The sequence below is a fragment of the Phyllostomus hastatus genome, unplaced genomic scaffold, assembly GCF_019186645.2.
Source record: "Phyllostomus hastatus isolate PE091 unplaced genomic scaffold, TTU_PhHast_1.1 phas_scaffold_46, whole genome shotgun sequence".
In the NCBI taxonomy this organism is placed as follows: Eukaryota; Metazoa; Chordata; class Mammalia; order Chiroptera; family Phyllostomidae; genus Phyllostomus; species Phyllostomus hastatus.
In genome coordinates this window covers 26,136,351-26,160,767 of record NW_025334032.1, presented here as the reverse complement: position 1 = coordinate 26,160,767, position 24,417 = coordinate 26,136,351, and the positions used below count along the sequence as shown (strand labels likewise).

The window sequence follows — 24,417 nt, the reverse complement described above, 5'->3', positions numbered from 1 at the left end:
AATACAGACTATATATCTGGAGTGAGAAACACTTCAACAAATGAGACTTGAATGAATGAATGAAGAAGATAGAGGCATAAAAATTAACCTCTGAAAGAAGCAGAAGGGTAATGCAATTAAAATAATTACATCAGCAAGGAGAAAAGTGTAAGCTCATTGTCTGGACAAGCTGAATTTGAAATACTTACGGGAGCTAATGAAGAGATGTGCATCTGGAACTCAGTGGAGTTCAGAGATAGAAAAGCAGATTTGATAACCAACCATAAAGAATGAAGCTATGGAGATGCAGTTGTCATGAGGGAACAGGTGATATGAAAAGGAGATGCATCTAGAGACATAACTTCCTTAGGAGACAGGGGGTATTATCAGCAGCCTACAAAGAAGGAAGCAGAGTGTGTGGTATATTCCAAAGCAAAAAGAGAAAGTTGTTTCAAAAAGATCCTGACATAATACTATGCTCTGCCTGGGAATCAATAAAGAAATAGGCGAAAAGCTATATACATATGAGAGGGGACCCCTCCTAAAAGGGAATTTATTTTTAAAAACTGTGTATTTATTTTTACATGTCTAAACTTCACTCACCTTCAAAATACTCTCCATTTGATGCAATATACCTATTAAGATGTTTTGTCCACTGCTTAAAACAGTTTTGATCTCACCTATTTTTGATGCCTTTTAGTGCTTCTGCCTTTTTTATTTCACTTCTTCCACATTGGCAAAATGTTTCCCTTTGAGAACTTTTTCATCCAGGGAACCAAAAAAAAGCCACTCAGGGTGAAATCTATGAATAAGGAGGATGGGTCCTGGGGGCCATGCCTTTTTGTGGTCAAAAACTGCTAACCACTCCATGCAGTGTGGGCGGGTGCACTCGTAAATCACCCATTGTTAAATGGGCAAACACATTGAAAGAGTCTTCAAATAAAATTCACTGAAGCCAAAAGCAGCCTCTCACAACAACTCCAGCTGGTACATTGACACAGATGGGTTCCTAGAATACTTACCTAGTGGGCGAAGCCTGAAATACAAGGGGCCAGCCCTCCAAGTGATAATTCTGTTTTGGGGGGTTCCCCTCCCTTGTGTATAAGCAGTGTTAAATATTATATAGTTCTGAACTAATTTAGGATTGCAGTATAAATATATAACTTTAAAAGGCAGAGAAATACCTAAAACCTTATCACAATCCCCTCTTCATTCCAGTATGGAGTTGGTATGAGGAAGAAAAAAAATGCACCTGTTTTAGAGATGTTTTGCAGACCAAAAGCATGTTTAGAATTCTGGAATTGAAATGTGAGAACTGGAAGGGATCTTAATGATAACCTAAGAACCCTATATTTTACATTAAAAGTCCTAACTTCCAAGAGGTACAATTAGTTCATGGCATGGCTATTTGTAGAACTCATATCTCCCGATTTGCACTTCAAATACACTTCCTTGTCACTGTAAGCCACCTTTACCTCTAGATACCTGCGTTCTCCTTTTCAATCCAATTATTGCCAACTTCCTTTATTGGCAAAAGGATGGGATTCAGCACATGGCTCATCATTTTCCTTCATGGTCTGTTTAGTGTTTCCATTTCCTGAGTGTATAATCCTATAGTTATTTACTTGGAATTTATTTATTCCTGACCATTTCTGCCATCTCTGTAAGGGCCAATCATTTATTCTATGTCATATTTCTGGCACTATTAGACAAAGGTTTGTTACAACCCAAAGATACAGAGACATTTCCAGGATTCCAGGGGTGGTTGGTCTTTTTGGTGGTGGTTGTCGTTGTTGCTGTGTGTGCGTGTGTGTTAAAGGAGGATATGGTGGAAGCAAGGCAAAAGAAGACAGCACATCTATCTTGATGTCAGCAAAGTTTCTGCTATTTGCTCTCCGCGTGGGGATCAAGATAGATTTGGTGCTGAGAGAGTCTGAGTCACAAACAATACTGGTCTCACTTCCCTGGGCATGAAAATTTCAAAGGGAGGCCCTGAAATTTGGGAAAGGGAGCAGCACTTACCACAAGAGCAAAAGCCTCTAAAAACAGTGGTAGCATATGAAAGGTTTATGTACTGTGTACTCAATTAGTCCAACTGGAAGGGATTCAAATACATTCAAATACCAGTGGCTCAGTGGGGCTGTCGGTTTTTTCCTCAGATATGTCTGTCCTAGATTTTGACCAGGGATACACTCAAAATAGCAGAGTCCCATTGGGTAAACCACTCCAAATGAAAAAGAGGACAAACATTGAAAAATGATCAGCTGTTTTTTATACCACTGCTAGAAAATCCTATATCCATTTTCATTTAAAGATCTCTTGATGAGTATCATGAGCCATGTTGACACTGCAACCTCTCGTGTTTTCATGACGTTCTGTTTTGTCGCTGCTTCCTCCTCTCACTTCCGCCAGCATTGCTAGGCAACTCCGTGTCTTCCAGATAGCAGCGCTGGTGCTGTCCTCCGTCTCCAGGCAAAAGCTTTCCCTCTCCACTTGCTGTTTTTAAGAAAGTCCAATAAAAAGTCGCAAATTTGACAGGAATGGGAAAGAACAAAAATTAATAAATGACAAAATCCGAAGAGATTATATACCATTCTTTTAAAATGCTGCTGAGAAAGAATTTGAATTTTAACGGCTACCATTTTGAAAAGAATTTAATAAACACAACCTTTCCTTCCCAGTCATTTTGATTGAATCAATAGGAAAGAAATGTCTCTCCCTAAACAGTTTTCGTCTGTGCAGTTAATGAAAACCGCTGTCTACCACACACTGCAATTATGTTTCCTAAGCTCTGTATTAATAGTGGAAGAGTGGAAAGTAAAGCGAGATGAGTGGAGATATTATACCCCAAACCAATACATAAGTGCAATTAAAGTTGGAAACAAAGTGGCCTCAGGTATTGGAAAATAGATGCATTACTTCCCCTGGGTTTTTCACTGCCGAGCTGGAGCTCAGGGCCTCACTACCTTTGCAGACTTAATGACTTTTGATTGGGTCTGGAAAACAATTCCTTCTAGTCTACCGGCAGTGAGTGACGCTGAGAGACCAGGGGCAGTGGGGCCAGAGGTAGAGAAATGGTCACGTGTTTCTTCAAAGTTAGAAGTAACTGCTTTTGTATCTTTGGCCAGTGCATTCCCCATTTCTAAAATCTGGGAGAATTTTGATGTTCTTTTTACATACAGGTCTCTTTCTTTGCAAAACGAATGGGAAATGCACAGGGCCTGGGACTGTTTGGAGTAGACACAGCATCTTTTGAGTTTCCAAACCGGAAGCAGTCCGTCCTTTCCACTTTTTAAGGCTCCAAACTGCCTTTGGTCTTTCTGGTAATTTGGCCCGCCGTCTAACAGTTCAAATAAGAAGAAAAAGGATGGTGTGTTTCATGCAATTTAGCTTGAAAAAACCCAGAGCTAGAGGTCCTTCCTGCAAAAAGGACGATTTATTGGACATGAGTTAGTATGTTCGCACAGCCGTGGCTATACCTCTCAGTAATGCACACTGTTCGTTCTCTGCAGAAGCCAGGGGATCCTTTCATTTGTTCTGCCTCATTTCATCTGGAAATATGGGAACACTTCTCTCTCCCTTGTGTTTTCCCTCTGTTAACATCTGGAGTTGAGAGGTAATCCCAAGCCAGGAATCGTGCCCCTGAGAAAAGGGTGGCGTGATCAGAAACACAGAAATAAGGAGCTTTAATCTAACAAGTAGGCAGCGCGCGCACACACACACACACACTCAACCACCAGCAAAACACATCGTTGGCAATCAAGATAATGTAGCCTCTGGGAAGCTTGATTTATCAATAAGCCAAACCACTTTTTTATTGCTCAATAAAAACAGGAGTTTCCCTAATGGTGCACCGTGGCTCTTATCGTATTCTACCTGGGAGACACCAAACTCTAATGAGTGAAATAATGTGTATCCCATTGTGTTATGGGAGAAAGTCTCAACTCCACTAAAGGAATGTTTTCCTTCTTAAAGAATACCATTTCAGGGATTTCATTGTGTGTGATCTCCTTTTTAAACAACTGGAGTCATTCTCTGGGGGGAAAAGGGTTAATGGTTTGTGTTGAAAAAAGGGAGAAGAATAGAAATAAAAATGTGTTAAATCTTTAAAGTTTACATCTAGGAACCTTGCTATGCTAGTGATGGGGATTTGAATACAGTATCTTCCAAAAAACCATTAATTTGAAGTTGCCTTCAGTGACTCACAAATCACCATGGTACGTTTGGGAAGCGTATATTTTAGACCACATAACACCGAAATAATCAATTTCTCAGATGTTGCATTGACAGTTTGTGGGTTTAAAATTCACTTTTATAGAAACGCTCTCCCACCCCATCCCAGATTGCATCTTGTTCATCACTCCGCTTCTCAGAGACGACTGACAGAATCTTACAAGGTTTTCAGGAAAACATTATGAATTCCTTTCATAAACCTGTGACAGGGTATGAAGGACCTGTCTCTTGTGTCTAATTTAACCTTTCCCCCAAAATCTGGAGACCGTTTCCTCTCCCGCCACCCTCAGCAGAGAGGGAAAGCAGCCGACCGCGTCACGTGCCACAGGTCCTGACGCTGAGCAGAGCTTTGCTCTAGGCCCCGAATTCAAAGACCAGTCTCTTTGAACTTGATCGGGCTTTCTGTTTGTGTACATGCAGAAGTGTCTTTCTTTTATTTGAAGTGGGAATCATAAGGGTCTAAAAAGGAAAATAATTGAAGATAGTCTAGTGGTTAAGAGTATGGGTGTTAGTGTCAGGTTTGAAATCTGGCTCTCCATCCACACATTCTTCAGATCCGTATGCTCCTTAGCTCCCTTTCACCTCCGCCTCCCCCCACGTGAAACGGCAGTAACAGTTATGCCCACCACACAGAACTGTGGTGAGGGCTGCAGGACCTCACGTACATGACATCTTAGTTCAGGGCCTGCTGCGGAGCAAACACTCAGTCAAGGTTAGCCTGCAAAGTGACAAATTCAAAATTGCTATTTTTTTTCTATAAATGGGTTAAGTGGCTGGTGATTGTGCTTCAGAAAAGAATATAGAAAAGTATGGACTTTTACAATTCCAAAAGATAAAAGGGCTACTGTGAACAAGTAAATAATTATGTTTTCTGGAAGAGCATGTCACTTGCCTGTGATTCACTTACTCCATGTATATTTGGTGTTTCCATTATGCTCAGAGCCAGGGGCCGCGCTGTGGGAGGTAGAGGTGGTGTAATAAGTGTGCTGACCCCAGGACATGACCTCCTAACAAGAGGTGATCTGAGTGACTTCAGGAATGGAAGGTCATTGGCGGAGACAGCAGGGGTGGAAACCACACCTGTCCTTCTCGCCAGGTTGAGCACTCTCGCAATGTCTGAGCGAGTCCTTCACAGGGTGCTGTCCTCTGAGTCACCCTGCCCGGCCCAGGCCTAGGCCTGCCTCTTAAGTTTCCCTTCTCTCTGTTATCAGGCAAAACTATCACGTTAATTGGCTTTCCTCTGCCAGACACCTTGCTGCTGATTAATTCTAATCTCTAGTGTGGAGGAAACTGGAGAGCTTGGGTATATTCTTGTTTCTGTACTTAAGACTGAACTCGTGGTGCTTCTGAGGATTATGAAGAGAGGATAGCATCCAGGGGAAAGTAAAGCGTATTTATTAGGCAGAGTGCACATTCAAAGGATGGCTATTTTTTAATCAAAATGCACTTTAATCTTGTTGCTCGGATGGAGTGGCAAAAGACATTTAGCCCTAATTAAGCATCTGCCAGTAAAATGAAATATGGTTCTACCTTTTAATTATCTACATTTATTATTTTAGTAGCATGTTTGCCTGAAGACATTTAAGCCCCCTCCCCGTCTCAAGACATGGAGGCACGGTTTCTGGAAAATGCTTTCCTGTATCTCAGAATTCTGACACTTCAAATGTGTGTCAGATCCATATTTGCCTACCAGAGACTTGTACTCGACACCGAGCTGAACCCCAGGTGAGGACAGAGCCCTCAGTTCCTTGGGAGACCGGTAGCCATTCCCAGAAAGTTTTGCTGATGCTGTGGAAAGGCTAGGAGTCCCTCTGTGTGATCTTGTCTCAGCCTGTGCTTCCCCTGTCCTAGCACCCCGACATGACCCTGTGCCCTGGGGGAGGAGGGGGAGGTTTAAAGGGCCCCTTCCCCCTTCCAGCCTGCAATCTCCTTGAGGGGAGAGGTCTCGGTCCCTTGCTTTGTCATAGTATCTCCAGCACCTGGCACAGAGGCGGGTACATAGTTTTCTAAAATAACGTATGTCATAAACCATGTTACATCTTTGATCTATTTCTTATGGTATGGGATCTGTGGCAAAATAATAGTCGAAGTGGAAATAAAAATAGTATGGTGTTAAGATGGATACGATAATGCATGTGATGGTATTCATGAAAGTAAGGTAGTTATTATGCAAATGTGTAATAATAATGACAATAACAATGATTACTCAAAATACAATATGAGGAACCTTCTTATTGTTCAAGCATATTTTTTAGGCTCTAACCTGGACTGGTAAGAAACAAGTGAAAACCTTTTCTTTCTTTTTTTTTTAATGCATAACTAGTGGCCTCCACTCTTCCAGCTGAATGGGTCGTCTTCTGCCTTCTCGGGAGGCAGAGACCACGGAGGGCCTGTCCCGGGGCCAGGGCACAGCACCGGTGGGCCTGAGCTGCCCAGGGGGCCGGCGGTCCATCAGAGAAGACTCTTGATTATGAGACAGATGTTTTCATAGGGAGTCTGATATTTTTTCTTTCTCAGAGAATTGAGCAAGTCCCTACATGACTTATGAAGTTGTTTTAGAATGGTTTTTCAGAGCTTTGTCTGTGGAAAGCTATGTAATCATTCTCTTGCTTAATCCTCAATCCCGAAACATGAAAATGAGGAAAACCAGGCACGGAGTAGGTAAATCACTGGGCCGAGATGGCCCAGGGAAATGGGACCAGAGGCTTAGATGGAAAAAAAAAATGATTCATCAAAGCCCAGTGTGGTGGTCTCTTACTGCTTCTGTGCAGTTCGAGAGATGAAAACCATCTTAGAGAAGGAGGAATTCTCACCTCCCTTCTTGGTTTTACTTATTCAGTTTATCATGCCAAGCATCCCACTACAGAGAACTTCAAACCGTTGAAGAACATAAAGCTGTGAGCAATGGCAAGCGGCGAAGAGCCGTGTTAAATTCCTCCCCGAGTGCCCATCACTAGGTGTGTCTGAGAAGTGGCTGGCAACCGCAGCCGCGGCCAAGCGCCGCTGATGGGCTTCGTGGAAGTGTGATAATGAGCACAGATAAAAGGCGTGGGGACAGCTGTTGGTGGGCACTGGGCTGCAGCTGGCGTGGTGCTGAATGTTAAATACTATTCCAGAATTCTTTCTCTTCTGCAGAACAAGTTGGCACCAAGGCTGGAGCCTTTTGGTTAAAAATTGCCCAGAAATAAATGATTTTCATTCTTTTTCTCTTCTGGTTTCTTTCCTCTTATCTTTTACATTTCTCCTTTTGAACAATGGAATATATATATTATATATATATATATACACACACACACACACACACACACACACACCCCTTCTCAGTTAGTTTGAAAATGCTCTAACTTTTATTCTCCCAATAGGATTAGACCTGCTAAGAGTAACTAGTGTTTTCTATCTGATAAGTAAGGGGATTACAGCAATAACTGCTGTCAGCATTTTTCTCATTTAAACAAATAAAGCTGACAAATGATAAAGCACTGGGCTGCTCTGTTATGTTTAGTACACGGAGAGCAATTATTCAACCGCTGCCAGCATTAGTCTATCTACAGCTAAACCATGCAATGGCGTAGAAAGCTTATTAGCATATCAGTCCCATAGTCACATTTTTGTATTCTGCAAGACCCTACTCCATAATAAAGGCCGAGGGTTATAATTTGCACAATAATTTAAAGGGTTGGACTTCTCCATGCTTATTCGAGTTATGCAACTTATCAGGTAGTGTGCTGCTCTTGTTGAGGGGATGCTGTCCTGTGTTTGCCTGGGATTTTTGCTGTGCTGCAGCATTTCCCGTGAACCAGTTGGCTGCCAGCTCTTGCAATGCAGACGTAGAAGGCTGTCTGCCTCCAACCCGTGCAGCACTGCAGGTCGAGCTGTGGGGCAGGTGGGCAGGCAGAGGCCCCCCTAAATACAACTGCTTTCCGTGAATGTTTCCCACTCGTGGCTTCTCGTGTGTGTGTGTGCACGAGCTCGTGTATGTGCGTAACATTTATATATAGTATATATGTAAACACACACAAATAAAATACATGTCACTAGATAGAGCTATAGTGAAGATTTGGGAGAGAATATACTAGTTTTAAATTGTTAATCTTACTCAACAGAGTTATTCTTATGGTAGAAAAAAGTATAATATATACACAAAGTGTCCACGATTTTCCAAGTGTTCTGGAGGTGACTGACGAGACCGATGACTTTGTGTTAGAAGAAGGAGGCCTAATCCAGAGAGAGAATGAACTACCTGTGGGTGGTGGTGACATCACTGGGAGCCTTTTAAAGAAGCCTACCATCGGAAGACTGCCTGAGGAACAATTACATTGTGTTTGGAAATAGTTACTTTACATTTGTTTTGTTTCTCCAATCTCAATGGGAACCTCAGTGAAGGACCTGTCACTGAGCCATTCTAAGGCTGGAATTGCAACGTTAGCATGTTCCCCTCACCTGTGGTTAGTCTAAGAACGGGGTGGCTGACCTTCCCCACAGGCGTGGGATAAGATCCCTTCTGACCTTCGTGGCGGGGGCCGTGGTTCACTGCGTGTGCTTCCCGGAACAAATGCGCAGCTGTCTGCCATGTGTAATGACCATGGTTTCTAGTTTCTGCATTTGGCGCTCTGACACCTTGGGGTTTCACTGACTCGGGAGGGGCTGCCCTGCCCAGGGCTGGCGAATATCTGGAGTTAACAAACAATTTGCCTGAGAGAGAGCATGCCTTTAACATGCACACCAACCAGTCCAGGACCCACTGCCCCCAACCGCTGCTTTTATTGAGCGCTTACACTCTGGACCAATAATATTTTCCTGCCCCAACCCCAGGATCAGGTAACCGACAACTAGGGACAGCCGTCCTGTCTCAAAGCCCACTGGAATCGCTCAAGTTAGCCAATTCTAAATCTGCTTTCCCCGACGTTCTAGTTGCTTCCCGTGGAAACCATGAGAAAGGCTCTCGCCACGTTCCCTCCTCCCCGCCCCCCCCCACATCCTCTTGCGGCCTGATCAGCCCTACTGCCACCCCCCATGTGGCCCTGCTGTGCCTGCTGTTTCCAGGGGTTTGTGAGTGGAAACGTTGTCCCTTCTGACAGTCATTTCTGTCTCTGTGTGTCCTACCTACCTCACTAACAGCGACCCCAGGTGCTTTTCAGCATCACCGTGCCCAGATGAAATCATGGCCAGTGTCAAGGTCAAGATGTGGAAACTCTGCTGTGTAAACACGGTCATCCTGAACCATTTCCGCAGTGGCGTCCATCTGTGTTTCCAGCCGAGGGGAGGCAGGTAGCTTAGATATTCCTGTAAGACAGAGGAAATGAAAACAGACGGGTTTCCCATTAGCTTGAAGGCATTTCTGGCCCTTCAGTTTTATCGAGTGCTTCTTCCGTGAGACCCCGGATTCCCAAATGGTGGCTATTCTGTCCTAATACGTCTCCACGCCCCGTGACAGAGGAACTCGATCACGGTAAAATTACCCTGCCTCTCGCCGAGATGCATTGATTTGTTCTCTCCCCACTCTCACTATTCAAAGCGGATACTCCACCGTTTGTCTCAAATCAGAGAGAAAAGTATAAAGCAAGCCCTCTGTTGTAGAGCCTAGTTTCTCCGTTGTACTTATGCAGTCTTACTTTCTGATCCCTGATGTGGGTGCTGCCTGTTCCCTGCTTTCTGTCCTGACAAACCCTCTTTTTAAACCTCGCTTTATCCTCTCTGATATTCTCCCGCTCTCTTCACCTGCCAACTTCGCCTCCTTCTTGTCCTTGTCCTCCCACCTCTTTTAAATGCTAAGGGGACAATAAAGCAGCAACAACAATGACAACACCTGTAAGGCTTCCTTCCTCTTCGACACCGGAGACAGCTCTCAGGAGGCAGGGGAGGAGGTGTACGTGCGCACTGTGCACAAACAGCAGAAATGTGACGTGGGCTGCCATCGAGATGTTTCTATATGTGGTACCTCCTACAGGATCAGAAAGTGTAACTCAAACTGTATATGGTGATGGATGTGACCATAACACTCTGTCTCATCATCACACAGTGTAAACAACACGTCATCGACGGGGTGGAAGAACGTTTCCCCAGCCTGACTAATCCCACACCTCCGTTCTTGTTCTTTAAATCCCACCACCACCCGAGAGAGAGTCACGGTCCACCTCCCACACGAGTCCCTGGCTCGTTTAGGTTCTACTCATGATTCTGTCCCCTGAATTCATTTGGAACTAAAACGTAAAAACATAGTTAGCAACGTACGCACTTAATTTTTGTTGGAATATCCTATATGTTTGTCTTATTTCCATAATGAAGTGTGCCACCAATACTTAAAATTCAGGGACTGAATTTTAATGCCATGCTAATTTTTGGTGTAAGACAGATAAAGGCTCAAACCCCAGATCAGTTTACAGAAAGCGTGACTGGACGAATGGCTTCGTGTCTCTAAGCTGTAGTTCTCTCCTCTGCAAAGTGGGGATACGGTGGTGTCTACTGCATTAGTGCGTTGTGGAAATGTAATGAGAGAATAGGTTCAAGGCGTATCATGATGCCACACAGTTAAGTGACATGCAATAAGTATCCCCTTTTCCCTCCCACTCGGCGCCTGCTGAACAAGGCCCAGGCTCAGCAAGTGTTGGCTGAATGGAGAGCCTGCAGACTGGACAGGCTTCTGCCTGCCTGTGATGATTTCACGAACATGGCTAGTGAGGAGTGTGCCCTCTCATTCTGGGCAGTCTGTGCAAGGTGGCTGTCCTTTCCAAAGAAAGAAAGAAAGGCTGAGACCCCAGGTTTGCAAGAAACTCACACTCCCCAGGAAGAAGCACCAAGCAGATCAGATTTTCTAACTATTAGGAGGAGAATGCAAAATGCTTAAATACTAACAACAACATTCAGAGGTCAATGTCTTAGTTTTATATCATTTCACAAATGTTCCCTGAGTCCCCTTTCTCCCAGAGCCTCTCTCTCTTCACCTCCTCACGCCGCTGTGTCACAGGCCCTCCTGAGTCCTCCTCTCAGGGCTGCAAGGCTAACCTAGTCCCGCTTGTCTGAGTCACATTTGCTGACACTTCCCAGTCGTGGTTGCTGTCCCCTTTTCCTTCTAAGCCACACTGCTGGAATGACCCTCTCCCCACTGTATACTTGGGTAGGGGCATTTAGAACCACCTGGAACTATGTCACTGAGATTGGTATGTTGAGGCCTCTTTACCTTCTAGAATCTCAGCAACTACTTGGGTGCTACATTTCTCATAGTAGATTTTACAGCAAGAAAGACGTTTTGTTTTTTTAAGGCACTAAGCCCAGCACTATGGCAACAATTGTATTGTATTAGAGCCACACTGGTTAGTGATGTTTTACACTCGTTCATTCCAGTCTACTCAGCTGTTGGGATTTAATTAGCAGTCATATATTATTGTCAAAGTAATTAAAACCTCTCCTTGATTAAAACCAGAATTGTTTAATTAACAAGGAAAGGTTTGGCTAGCCTTAACTTTCCGTTGGAGAACTGTACGAGCCTCAGCGGATTTGCTCTGTCTCCCCGCCAGGCCTGAAGGTCCGGGAGGTGTTCATCAACGTCACCAGGCAGCAGGTGGAAGACTTCCACGGGCCGGAAGACTACTGGTGCCAGTGCGTGGCCTGGAGCCACCTGGGCACCTCCAAGAGCAGGAAGGCCTCCGTGCGCATAGCCTGTGAGTATGTCCTGGGTGACTCTGTTGTCCTGTGGGAACACAGATGAGACCGAAATAGTCGAAAAGGGGCTTCGGACGTGCCAGATGCCCCTGCAGAATAAACGTTAGAGGACAGCAGAAAGCCGTCCGAATTGTCTCTGCTTCCACTGAATTACTCTTTTTAAATTGTACATTAAGTGTTTGATAATTTCCTCCGGAGTACAATCAGCAAATCAGTTTGGCTAAGAGATTCTGCCTAGATTGTCAGAGCGCAGGTGTCTCAACAATGCCAGGGAAAAACGGTTCTCGGGAGGAAGAAGGCCGCACAAATGGATTCTGCTGTGCGTCGTCAGTGATGAAGTTCAAGGGGCATTGATGGGGAAAGTTGAGCAATGACTGTTTACCGTACTTTCCAGCAAATCTGCAAAAATAAGACATTAAAGAGTAAGGGATTTTTATAGCCTGCTGTTAAGCCTCTTCCCTCTGAATCTGAAAACATGAAAATGGGTTTTAAAACTGCCTTTGTTTGCCCCAAGTAGGACTTTAAAAAAAAAATAGACACTTAGGAAAAAAAAGGAAGAAAATTGCTTTTCAGAAGAGTCCAAGATTTCTTTATCATATTTCAGCATCGGTGTTTTCTTTATCTGAAACATATCAAGAAATACACAAACTTCCTCTCTCGTCCACCCACCCCCTTGGGTCCCCATGAAACCTCCTTTGTGTGCTCAGGAGTGTAAATGCCCCTTGAGAAAGAAATTGAGAGGGAGCAAGCAGAGGCGGTTATTGTTGTTTTATTCAAATGCTGCCTTTTGAGAGTGTCATAAAGAATATGGGACAAGGGGGATTTATTCGAGGACTCCAGGAATTCTTCATAGCAGTTTTCGATGGTTTAGGGATTAAGAATAGAAGTGAAATGCTATTTGCGGAGACATTTATGCTTCTTGGGAAATGAAACCTTCCTCTCAAAATATGCGTTTCACCTTCACTGTTCGGGCAGCTGGGGAGTCCCTCTGCCGGGGCTGGCTGGGCCCTAGTCGGCCAAGGAGAAGGGGTCATCTTGTAAGCCTTGCTCTTGAAGTGAGAGGCATAGGAAACATTTTTCCTGTACTTACTTAGTGACTTTTAACAAACAGATACTTTGCGACTTTCAAGTAGCAGGTGGGCTGAGAGAGGGAATATGTTTGATGCTACTCTCCCTTAGCTGGTCCAGTTCTGAACTCCCTGCAGGGCCTCGTCCAGGCTAGCCCAGCTGTTTGACCCTAGTCAGGGGGAAGCAGATTGTCCTCCGACTCTGTCCAGAGACAGGAGAGGCAATACAGCATGTGGGATTTCAACACGGGTTCCATCAAATTCCTTCTGCTCGACCTCACTTTTCCTCTTCTGCGTCTTCCTCTGCTTCTCTGGGACCCACGGGACCTATTCTATGGATTGCTATGAGTAGCCTCTCACTAATCTGTCTACTCCTAGTCTGCCTCACCTCCATACTTGCTCTTAATTCCTGATAATCACCTGCCTGCTGGAAACCTCCAGGGGTTTTCCCCTGGCTAACAGGGTTTGGCAAAGAATGGCTCAGACTCACCTTGACTGATTTCCCACAACCTTTGATTGTGTGCACGATGTCACCCTTGCACGCACTTTGCCATTGCACGAGTCCCCTCGCCACCCTGACATGTTCCTTTGCCCCTGCAGTTTCCAGACTCACACATGCCCCCTGGTGGTGAAGAACCCGGGCACTGGAGTCCTGCTGGTTTCCAGTGCTAGCTCTACCACTTAGTTTTGTGATGACGGACGATTTAGTTCTCTCTGTGTCTTATGCCCTAGAATTATCGCAAGAGTTGGAAGTGTTGATAACTGTGGGTGTTTGAAACTCCACCTGGCACAGAGTTAGCCCTTATCCATCCCTCGCTATTATTTTGGGGTGTATTTGATTCCCCCAGCACCAGCATCATTCACCAGTAGGTGTGTTCGTAGTCACTGAGACTAACTGAACTATATCGCAGCTCAAGTGCCTTAGCCATTTTTTCCTGCAGATTATGGCTATATGGACTCTAAAAATCCATTCTAGGCCAGTTCTAGGTACCCAGCTCTCCCAAGCCTGGTAGGATCAAAGAATGTTAAAAATGGAAAACACTTTTCTCTCACTTCCCACTTTTTTAGTCACCCAATACTTTTGAATTAATAATCTTGTAAATCTCTTTAGGGATTAAAAAAAATCATTTTTTCATTCTTGTACATATGAGTTCATATGAATACGGCAAAAACAGGTTAAGTTATAAAAGCAGTATCATTAAAGCCTATATTAGTCATTACAATACTGTCTAGTACTATTTACAACACATTTTTAATTTCTTCCTATGTCGCAAGTGACAGATTCTTTAATTTATTTAAAATTATGCAAGTCAAGACTCGATTTGTCATTAAATATTGCATCTAACTTGGGGACCAGTGTACATTAAAATGTAAATTGAAATTTAACTGTGTTTAATGGCATCCTAAGTGGAGGGAAAAGACTGCCTTTAGGACCTTGCTTGGAATTCTTTTGATTTGCTTGTTAGGAAAAAAGAAACACATTTTTTTTATAACGTTCATGTTTTGTTGAAATAAGAGATTTCTGGCTGCTATTTGCAAGCACTTGTCAACAAACAACACATTGCACATGATAAGAGTCTTTATGTCCAATAAATGAAAAACCAAATTGAATATAATTGTCACTATATATTTTTTCTTTTTAAGATTGGTTTTTAGAGTACTAAAGACATTTTAATGTGAGAAATAAGGATTTTGATAGATGAATGTAGCTTATAAATCTGATGACAATTGTCTTGAGGGAACTTTGCAAAATTAGTATCATTTTTATATGATTCATTAAATTACTGTAGTTCAACATCAGAGCTGCAAACGCTTCCTGCATTTAACCAATGATCCATCACGAGTTTAACAGTCTCCACACCGCAGTGGGCAAAACCTCCGTGGCAGCTGGACATTCCACTGAGGGCTGCATTGACTGGTTTGTCTGGACAAGATCAGGTTAGCTACTCTGCAAAAGCACCAGGAAGCTCACTGGTGTGATGTCACTCAGAAAGCTTTTGATTTTAAAGGAAAACGATATAAACACAATTATTTTATTTATTTGTATAACTCACATCTTCATGGACGAAGACCAACCTGGGAATCAGCTGGATATGCGGATCCTGGCCTCCACCGCAGCCCTGTCGGACCAGACTCAGGTGGGAGGTCCAGGAAGGTTGTGTCTGCGTGAGGTTACACATGTCCTGCTGTGGCTGGGTAACTTTGGGATGTCCTGTCCAGGAACAGTGTTTCTCGGAGCTCAGGGTGCACACAGATAAACTGCAATCCTGTTAAAGTACAGATGATTCCATTAGGTCCAGTCCAAACTTGGGAATTCCATCACTTCTGAGAGTTACCAGATGACGCTGACCCTGGCAGCTGGCTTGTTGACCCTTCTTTGCACAGCAAGACTCTAGAAAACCTTAAGGGGGCGCTCTTCGGGTAAAAGTTGATTGCACCCATTGATTTGGCTTTATCATTTAATGGCCGAGAAAGTGATGTTGGGGAAGGTTAGGTGACTGGACCAATGGTCACCCAGCAGATGGCAGACGTGGAACCAGACCTTAAGTCCTCTTACCCCTTCCTGAGTGCTCTTGGTCCTAAACCATGCTCATTTCTTTCTGTGAAATGGGAGTTTGAGAACTGTAACAGGAAGAGAAGTTCATGGGCATTTGAGGGTTTCCTTGAGGAAGGCAGTGATTGCTTTCCTTTTCTGTTCCCAAGTAAATTGCATTTCTCACCGTCAAGTGTTTGCATATCTATTTACATTTATATATGTGTGTCCTTACATACTTTTATTATTTATACTTCTATATAGTTATGTATTGTCTAAGAGCTATATATGATCATATAACCTATATTAATGTGTGTTTGCTGTAAGTATAAAATCACGACACACTGCCCGCTGCCTCAGTGTCTGCACAACAGTGCGCAGCCAGTGGTCCTGGCCCCGTGCACTCACAGGTCCCTCAGTGACCCCACCGTGTGTCAGGGACGTCCGCTGCCTGTCCTGCCTCCTGGGGCTGGGCATAGCGGAGGCCCCGTTTCAAAAGTTATTTTTCTAAAGGTAAAAGTAAGTCAGTAAAGCCACCCCCGCCGACGTTGCCCCCACCAAGCTGGCAGGTGTCTGTCTCCAGGGAGTGCCTCCCCCGGCTTCCTCCCGTGTATCTGACTCCATCCAGCTGGAGGTGGCCGGGCTGCGGCGGCATCTGTTCCTCCGCGGCCGGGCGGTCCTCGGAGCCAGGAATATCCAATTATGCGGGGTTCTTTATTTTCCTGGGTGAACATTTGGCTGCTTAGCCATTGCTTTTCTTTCCTGTTTTTCTCCCTCTTCTTCATCTGCTTACAAAATGTTTTTCGTCTCTCATTAACCCTTGGTTGGTCAATCCCTTCTCGACACTTGGGCCTTTTTTTCAATGTAGGCTCTGGGGTCAGGGGAACAAAGGAAACATTTGCCCGTTATAGTCACGTGGCAACTTGACTACTTGGAATAAAACACAGCAGGAAGCCACTACTTTGTTGATTCTTTTAAAAACATAAATATATGATACATCTTGAATGTAATTTAAACATGTTGTTTATTTGAAGTACTCCTAAAATATCTATGCAATTATGCCAAGAATAAGTGAATAGCTTAAAAGAGAACCTCATTTAAAAACTGTCAAACCCCCTAGCTAATTTTACAGGCAGGTAGTAAAAATGGTATTTTCATTAGTGTTTTCAAGCTGTGTGGGGGTCATATCTTTTTGGAAAGTATACAAGGGAGATAGATACCCAATTAAATCTCAGACAGGAATCTCTGCTTCCTGGCTTCGACATATAATTTCACCTGCTAAAACTATCTATGACTCCCTCTGATGGCAAATTAAATATGAAAATGTATAAATCCAGGCACATCGGTCTGGTATTCAGATCCGGCCTTACCCTCCTCCATTCTGAGGTTCACTCCCCTTACATCCACACAGGTGTGCTGAGTGCCAGTCCAGTTAGTGCAGCTCGGATTCTGGGACCTGTGGCTCGTTCCCCCTTCTCGACATGCTCCCGTTCTTCCTCCTCCCCGGGGCGTATCCTCAGCCCCATCTCTCACCCCTATTCCTTCCCAACCAGCTCCCACATCCCAGGCCCGTCTCACAGGCTGTCTCCTTTAATAAACCTAGTGTAGCAAACCCCTTAGTTGTGACTGACCACAGTGGCCCGGCACACCAACCCGGCCATTGAAAAAAGATAAAGCTAACCTTCAAGCATCCCCAGTTTCAAATCTGATAAAATCTAAATGCCCACCTCAGAGTTCTCGTAACATTTATTTAGTACTCCTCCCATGGTACTTACAATTTTCCCAGAATCGGATCTTCGGAAGTTATTTTTGGGTTTATTTTTATTAGATTAGAGCCTGCTTTCAGGTTCAGCTGCCTTGCCCTCGCCGTCCTGACACCGTGGGAGGAACACGGCGTGAGGTGGCACATGTGGTGAGGTCGAGGCCGGTGGGGCTTTTTAAAATGCATTTTGATTTTGACGTAATTTCAGACTTTTAGTAAAGTTGTAATACAACACAAAGAATCCCCTGAAGCCCTTTACTGGTATTTTTCCAGTGTTAACATTTTACCACGTTTGCTCCGGCATTCTCTCTCTTTCTGTGTTTATCTATGTATGTGAATATACACAATTGAGGTTTATTTTTTGACTTAAGTTGCAGACATGATACTCCCTTTCCCCTAAATACCTCATTGTGTATGTTTTTAAAAAAATATATTTTGACATAACTCTATTATAATTATTAAGAAATTAACATTAATACCAATACTAGTATATAATCTAGAGACCTTATTCGCATTTTATCAATTGTTCAGTAATGTCCTTTGTGAGAGTAACAAAAATCCTAGAGCATGGCCAACATCTAGTTGAGTTTCTGTAACCTCCCTTAATTCACGGAAGTCCTGCCTTCCTTCGTCCTTTATTGCTTGTGTTTTTGAAGAGTAAATGCCAGATCTTTTTCATCATGTCCCTCAGTCTGAATAAGTAAAAAGGAAACTGTAGCAACCTAAAAGGGCCTCCCATTGGCCAAATCTGGAACAACGTGAGCATCAAAATAGATGACAGTGAAGTATTGTAACTCACTAAATAAGCTTCCGTGAGTCCGGGGCGCTCTGACGAGTGCTGCATGGGATGCTGCCCAGTTCATGAATTGTTTCGCAAAGTTAATCAGGACGGAGAGGGTTGGGGAGGGCGGGATAAAGAATCTACACTCATTTTTTAAATTAATGAGTGAATATGTAAATAAACAAATGCAGAAAAGGGGAGAATTATCCTTATAGTAGAATAAATGAATAAAAGTTGAAGCAGTGAAGGAACTGAAAATCATGATTCAGCATCAATTGTTAATATTAACTGATTCAGACAAGTATTATGGATGCTAAACCTAGTGGGGAAAACTTTCAGGAGTAACAGGATGTTTACATAATCTCAGACTGTCTCTCCACAAGACACTTATTAATTACAAAGAGGGGAATTAGCATTGCAGTAGAAAACCCTGCCATATATAGCACCTTAATGGAGTGATTGGAGTTTATATAATTAACAACAGGACAAACTCATGGTATGCGTCTCCTGCTGTGGTGAGTGGAGAAGACTGTATCACTTCAGTGATATTCCTTCCAAAAATACCTACTGTATATTTAACCATGGGAAAACATAGAAAAAACCTACATGGAGAAACATTTTATTTAATAGGCCATTTTTAACTGCGTACATCTCTCAGAAGGCCAGGCTCGTGTGGACCACTGCCGGCCACTGTGGACTGATAAGAAGCCACAAAATGGACATGGTGCATCTTTCTGAAGCATTGGTTATACTCCCCCTTTAGGCCAGTCAAATATAAAAACATGAGTGCAGTGTGCCATAGAATGCAAACTTTTCTTGAGTTGGAAAGATGCAACTTGAAACTTCAAAGCCATTTATTTTGTGCATGCCATATTGTTTTAGGTTCCACCCATAAATGTCTTGAGGATGGGAATTTATTCTGCTCTACCAGCATGGGCACTTCAGTACAAAGCGTGAGAAACACTGCACTATAAACAATTGTGATTCTATGAACAGAGTAGTATGATCTGTTGAAATTGATATAAATTGTGCAACCTTTGCTTACCGTGTGCAGAATTGAGTCCATCAGCCTTAAAGACAGGAACTACCAGGTAGATTCATATTAGTTTATGATAGATCCTACTGTGGATGATGAAAAGAATTTCCCCAAATAATTTTCCTTCGTGTTATTTATTGCCAACCATTATTTTACCAAGAAGAATTTGCAGAAATATGGCCACAACCTTTTTAGGAAATCACAACTAAATTCAATCTGCCCTTCTTGTGGTGAAATACACCTTAAACTTCCAGGAAAATGGCCATTTCTGTAAAAAACAAAACAAAACAAAACAAAAAACCCCCAAAGTTTATCGGGGAAGAAGAAATAGATTTTATTTCAATTCAGCTCTCATTTTCTGCAGTAAAGAAAGCTTCCAACAGATAATGCAAACAGACGCTAAGTCAAAAAAAACAAAAACAAAAAACAACTTATCTTTGTTAAACTCTGAAGACTTCTTGAGCCTTGTGATATTATTTTCAAAATAGTTTACTGTCCCTCCACCAGAGTAAGCAAGGACAAGGGTGTGCATTCTGGAAGTGTGTTAAGTGGTAGAGAACTGCTGAGATAGGAAAGTGTCAGCCGTCCACGGATAATCATCTACCACGTTCTAGGCAGCACAATAGTACGGGTCCATCCCTTCCATTTGAAGTGCTTACAGCTTGGTGAGGGGATATAATAAACAAGTCTTTCCAATGGGGCATGGTTAGTGGTAAGCTTGGTGGGTTTTAGAATTCCACAAGAGGAATAATTTACTCATCCCTGAGGTCCAAGATGCACTTCCTGAGTCTGTCCTTAAAGAAGAAGGAGGGTTTTCCATTTAAAAAACTTGTTCAAGTTAAGGAGGGAGTTTGAGTAAAAGCACAGGGACATGGGACAGTGGGGGAACTCCATGCGTACATGGGAAAACAAAGGATGGGGCTACCAGGGACAAGAAGACAGGTCAGGTCATGGAGGGTGCTTGCGTTCTCTAACAGTTTATGGGGCCTGGGGTCATTGACTTGTCATAAGCAGGGACAGTGGTATGATCATATTTTCAACCCCCTCCCTCACAATTTTAACACAGCTAGAGAGATTTCAGAGAGACAAGACTCAAAGCAAAGAAGCTTTGTGCGGATCTGAGACCGCTGATGGGACTTGAACTTCTGCAGGAGTGGTACAGGTTAAAGAGGAAGGGGCAAATGTGAGGTTTCAGGAAGGTAACATTACCAAGTGTCTATGGCTGCTTGGACGTAGAGCTGAGGGGAAGTAAGGCAGGAGCTTAGAAATTCCTCCCAATTTGGGGTTTTCTAGGTTTCTGGCTTAATTGGCGGAGTTGATGGCAATTCCACCCATGACAGTATTAATAGGGTAGGAGAAGCTTCGTGTGAAGACAAGACACCAGGTTCAGTTTTGATCACGTGTGTGAACGACCCGTGGGACGTTCAGTGGCCTGTTTTCATCACGCTCCTTTAGTTTTGCACTGCAAGTCCAGGTGTTAACATCAAACTTGGAACTGAGGGTCATCGGCAAGTAGACAGTCATTAGGACAGTACGTCTTCATCAGGAAGGTAGGAGGCGTAGGCTTTTATCGGAATTGCTTAAGAAGTTGTGCCATACTACACGTAGTCCCCAGCACCAAACTACCGGTGAGGAGAGGAAAAGCAGCAGGCCACGAGTGAAATTCTGTAGGTGGTTACGGGGTAGGTGGTGGGGAGGGGCATGAAGAAGACTGGGGTGGTGGGGGTGAGTAAAGGGGCACTGGGGAATCCAAGAGGGAGTGGAGGTTTTGGTAAGGGAATGAATGGTCAGTAGTGGCAATATCACCATTAAGATTAAGGTAAGAAGTGAGAAGGATTAGTTAGATTTGATAACACGAAGGCCTTCATGGACCTGGGCAAAGCAGTGTAGAGAGACAGGGCCATGTGAGACTACAGGGGATCTAGGGATCAGTGTAGAGAGACAGGGCCATGTGAGACTACAGGGGATCTAGGGATCAGTGTAGGGAGGCAGGGTGATATGAGATTACAGTGGATCCTAGGGATCAGTGTAGGGAGGCAGGGTGATATGAGACTATAGCAGATCTAGGGATCAACAGGAAATGAGAAAGCAGAGATGGTAAGGACAGCCATTTCCAAAAAATATGAATAAAGAGAGAAAAGCTTGAGCAACAGCTGGAGTTAACTATCTGAGGAAGAGATGGGATATAATGCAAGCATGGTGATTAGATGGGATCATATGTTTTAAATGTATGGGAAAATAGGAGTGGCAGGAAGGGGGCAGAGGTTAGCATCAGAAGCCCTGGGTTTGAGTTCTGGCTCAACTAAGTAGCTTCGCACGCTGTTCTAGACTACCCTGAGCCCCGCTGCCCATGAGAGTCAGGGGCACGGCTCTTAAAATTTAAGATAACCTGACTCTGCTCATGACCTATGGAATAGTAATTGCTGGGGGTGGGGCCCAGGAATGTTTTGCAACATTGCTGTCTTTTGTTTTTCTCCTTTCTGCAGACAAAAATTCAGTTTCCAGTGCAGACTATTCCTGCTTCCCACCTCTAAATGTTGTCATAGTCTGTGTGTCTCCTTGATCCACAGACTTTCCCTAGGTGAGATTTTCCATTCTGTGGCTCTCGGTACCCTCTATATGCTGATGCTCTCAGCCCTGACCTTGCATCTTATGTCTCAATGTCTTTGCTCACTGACCACCTGCTGGAATATCCACTTGGATATCTACAAGGCAACTCAAATGGAATGTGTCCCAAAGAGACCGCTCTTGGTTCTCATGTCATCAACTCCCCTGCAAACCTGTGTTTAGTCCTCTCTTTCCCAGTTCATTCATGCCCCCTCAGAGGCTCACGACAAGACCTGGGTATCGCAATCTAGATCCTTCTGTTTCCTTCAGTCACAGCCAGCATCAAGTCCTGCCAACCCTATCCAAAACATGTCCTGAATTTCTCCAATTCTCTCCATCTGGTATAAACAATTGTTATTTCTCTACTGTGATATTCTTACTGTTTCTATGCTTGCCATCTTAAAATCCATTCTCCACACAGTAGCCTGAAAGATTATTGAAAAAAAATACAAACCAGATCATCTTGTTCTCTTGGCTGAACGTCTCCCGTTGGCGTTCCTTGGTTTGGGCCCCACAGGAGGTACCCCGCCCCCCTCACCATCCCTGCACCGCAGCGTCCCCCGCATCGTCCAGCCTCAGTGACTTTTCTTCCTCTAACACCCGTGAGCGTTTCTATGCCAGAGCCCTGTTGTTGTCTGTCCCTGGAAAGCATCCCCCGACCTCTGAATGGTTGGTTCTTTCCTGTCAGCTTTAGTTTTATCTGCATTATTTGTCCTGTCTCTTGATAAGATTTATTATACAACATGGATTTTGCTTCCAAAAAGGTGAGCATCTTCTTAAATCCTTCAGGTGAGACTGATGGAAGGTCAGGCGAAGTGCAGTTTGCCTCCCTTTCCCTCTTCCATACGCAGCCCAGCAGGAGGGGTGTGCTGGGTGTTCGGCGGCATATTCCGTGGTGTATGTGCTGGAGACACTTGGCCACACCTTGTCCTGATCAACCTTCCTGTCCTGGGGACACCTGGGGCGGGCAGTGGGGGAGGATCAAAAAGCCCACAACGTAGGGAAAAAAAGTCTCCTAGTTGCTGGGTTGCTTTTTCTTTTTCACTTCCTTCCTTTCTCTTTTTTTTTCTTTTCCCCCTCCATCTGGTACTATTACTGAATTCCCATCTCTACCAGTACTGAATTACAATGAGGTGGTGAGTAGTAAAGCTTCAGGTTATTTTTAGGTCATTACTTTTTAAACTTTGTGCTGACTCATACCCTTTTGGTTTCCTGCAGAGGGCTGGGGAGGGGGGACACTGAGGAAAGTCAGGAATGATTCTTCATGTCTATGTTGTTCTGGAAACTCTATCCCATAAACCATGGGGTCCCCTTGGCATTGCCGTGTTCATCAGATTGCTGAGCTGCAAACCGGCTCTGGTGCTGCTTGCAGGGCTGTGGGTTCCACCAACAACACGGATAGCATTCTGGATGGGAGGAAGATCAGCAGTGCCATCTTTCCATGTACTTCTGGACAACTGGGCAGCCTAGTCTAGTGAATGGGAAATATAGCACTTTGAAAAAAATCTACATCAAAGGCACTTTGTTGCTGTAGCTATTTCTGCATTCAAACAAGAGTCCATATTCCCATTAGCAGCCCAGTAAGTAGAGCAATAGTACTTGCAAATATACAGACTATGGAGCTTATGGATATTCTTCCCCCATGGAAAACGATGTATAGATGCAACATGTGAGTTATGATATGAGCTTTATGTTAACTTGATTTAATGCCTTAAGAATCAGGAACCAGAGAATTCCTAATCTTTCACCCAATCACCTCCCCCTAGTGAAGATTGTTGAGATCTGCTATTTAGGTCAAACTTCAGCTGTCCTCTGTGTGTTGACACAGCCAAATCAATACAATCGATGCACAGAAAGTGCCTTTTGTGGAACCTGGAAACAAAGCAAACCCCACAGATCCTTCCCCAGGAATGGTTTCCTTGTGTGGAGTTCTCACCCATCATCCTAGCCTCTGGAATTGGTGCTGAATGGCTTCTGAGACATTGGTGGCCCCGTCATGTGACGCAGATGCCCACTGTCATGTTCATGGGGCCGAGAGTGCACACCTGTGCAGATTCACTGCATGTTTAGACACTCGCGGAGGATGAAGTGATTATGTGTTGTGGACTTGCACTCCTCCAGGTATGACTTGATTCTGAAAGAGCATCAGCCACTGATAACGGCAGCAGAGAGAGAACAGACAGAGAAGCAGGCAGCAGTGTCCTTGAACTGTCAGAAGCCTTGAGTAAAAGCAGAAGCCATTAAAGCAGAATAGAGCGGGAGGCAGTTGTTCAGGAGGGGCAGAAGTGAGAGAAGCAACATCTGTGCTACAAGGACTATGAAATCATCTGGTTGACGGAATTATACTGGATCTCTCCATCCCTCCCCTGGCCGTGTTACTGTCTCTTTAAGACCTGACCTGCCTGTTTTGTGATCCTTACTCTTTCTTTCAAGCCTGGTCTGTGGTCTTTCTTGGTTTCCAGTCAGTCCTGGACTCAAAGTTAATGTTCTTGTCTTTTTGATTTTCAGTAAATCTTCAATTTCTGATGGGATCTGTGAATGAATTTTTTTTTTGTATGCCCCTGTAAACAAAAGCAGCCAAATAGAGTGGAGTGTATTAAGGGAATAGCTCAACAGAGAGCCGGTCAAATTAGTGCTCAGAGCATTTTGTAAAACTGCAGCTGTGTCTGCCCACCGTAATGTGTCCCTGCTGCTGGATTCTGCCTCTGCAACATCACCGTTGCTGACAAACCGTGCCACTTGTTGTGAGAGGGCGAGTGG

At 44.0% G+C, this 24,417-nt stretch overlaps 1 protein-coding gene across 4 annotated transcripts in view; it reads left to right on the top strand.

Annotated features, from left to right (window-relative positions):
• The window catches only part of UNC5D (unc-5 netrin receptor D), a 484,491-nt gene that overhangs the window by 267,798 nt on the left and 192,276 nt on the right, over positions 1 to 24,417 (top strand). For all 4 annotated transcript variants that reach the window (XM_045821390.1, XM_045821389.1, XM_045821388.1 and 1 more), the window contains exon 3: positions 11,727 to 11,870. In XM_045821390.1, the coding sequence (XP_045677346.1) occupies positions 11,727 to 11,870 (144 nt within the window). The remainder of the gene's footprint in view (positions 1 to 11,726; positions 11,871 to 24,417) is intronic.